General features: G+C 44.7%; 1 protein-coding gene across 2 annotated transcripts in view; it reads left to right on the forward strand.

Moving 5' to 3' along the window:
• ATP6V1A (ATPase H+ transporting V1 subunit A) overlaps nt 1–1,705 on the forward strand; it is a 43,714-nt gene that overhangs the window by 22,580 nt on the left and 19,429 nt on the right. For both annotated transcript variants that reach the window (XM_019526918.1, XM_019526917.1), the window contains exon 3: nt 427–555. In XM_019526918.1, coding sequence (XP_019382463.1) covers nt 427–555 — 129 coding nt within the window. The remainder of the gene's footprint in view (nt 1–426; nt 556–1,705) is intronic.

Consider the following 1,705-nt stretch of genomic DNA (forward strand, 5'->3'; position numbering starts at 1 on the left):
GGGGGGGGGGGGGGCCCCCCCTGAAAGGGGGGTGTTTTTTTCCCCCCAAAAACCCCCCCCCCCCCCCCCCCCCAATCCCTTTTTGCAGCTTCTGCTGCTCCCATGCCATCCTGAGGCTGACAGGGTCTCTGTACTCACCCTCCTGCCTTCAGCTTTTGCTTCGTTACACCCCATCTGGGAGTGACATGGCTTTCAGCCACTTAGAAGTTGGACAGCTGCACTCTTAACAAGTACTTGGCCTAGCTTGATATTAGCAGCTATATTTAACAGATTCTTACTTTACTTTCCCAGGATCTTGATTATGGCTTAAGTATAAGTTTACTGATTATATACCAGCTTACACACACATTATTTGTAACGTAAGCTGAAGAAAAAACTTAAAACTGGCAAAGGAGAGGTTGACCCAGATGGCTTTTTTTCACGCAGTGGTTACTGCCTGTAACATGGCAGGTGCAGCCATGTACGAGTTGGTACGAGTTGGCCACAGTGAGCTGGTGGGAGAAATTATCCGACTGGAGGGTGATATGGCCACTATCCAGGTTTATGAAGAAACATGTATCCTTCCCTTTGTTCTTGCTGGACTGTTTGGCTCTAAAGGTAGGGCGATTAATAGAGAAAATAAACCCATTTGAATTAAACCAGATGTCAAGATTACTCAGTAGCTTCCAGATCTGTAGCTGCAGGCAAAAGCATCTGTTCTTAGTACCTCATGCAGGCTTTGGAATCTTTTAAAATGAGGCTTTTCTTCACATGCTACACTTGCCTTTTTTCTTGAAAATCAGTTGCTGAACATTGAGGTGCATTTGTTTAAGCAAGGAAATTTAGCCAAGCCCCAGGACATCCTTAAGCTGCTCCCAGTGCAGACACTCCTACTGAGTCGGTAATAGCTTCTGGAACAGGAGCTTCTGCCCCAGGAAAAAGGAAGTCGCGCTGTGCACTTCTCCTTTCCCCAGACAGACCCTCCTGCTATAGACTTGTTACTAACCGAGTAGAAGCATCTGCATTCGGAGCAGCTTGAGGGTGTTTTGGGGCTTGGTTTTGTTGTATTTCCTCACTTGCCAGCAGTATAAACATGGGTATCTGCAGTAGGAGAAAGCAGCAACCTATAGTACTTCATTAACTCCCTAACTGCTGGCTGACTGTGGACATTTTCCTCCATCAGCAATAGTATCTACCCCAGCAGCAGCTTGAGGATGTCCACTCAACAAAAGGAGGGCAGTAACTCTGCACATGCTGAAGGAACATACTTAAACTGTTGCTGAGGGTGGGGAGTTGTCCACAGCCAACAGCTAAGGGGTTAAGAGAGCAGTTAGCAGTTGTTCCCTTCTACTGCAACTGCCCTCTTTGTACTGCTAGCAAGATGAATCTTTTTCTTTGCATAGTCTTCTGAAAACTGGGTGTATGTCTTAATGGAGTGGGGACGGGGATAGTATGCAAGTTCATACAGTATGTTGTGTCACCTGGTATAACCTGAGTAATAACCCCCTCAAACTACAGTGCTGCTTCTATAATGCAAACTATGCTTACCAATAAACAAGTTTTGAATTTTGACTTCAGATACAAGTCAAATGCTGAACTCTGTCTGGACAGAGGGTTACTACTACCTCATTGATGAATACAAACTATAAATAGCAAAACTACCAAGCAAAATCAACTTTTTTTTTTTTGCCTTGGCTTGTGTTTAAAAAATCTATTCCCTTTTCAT

This window comes from Gavialis gangeticus, unplaced genomic scaffold (assembly GCF_001723915.1).
Source record: "Gavialis gangeticus isolate Ggan-Ray unplaced genomic scaffold, GavGan_comp1, whole genome shotgun sequence".
Taxonomy (NCBI): Eukaryota; Metazoa; Chordata; order Crocodylia; family Gavialidae; genus Gavialis; species Gavialis gangeticus.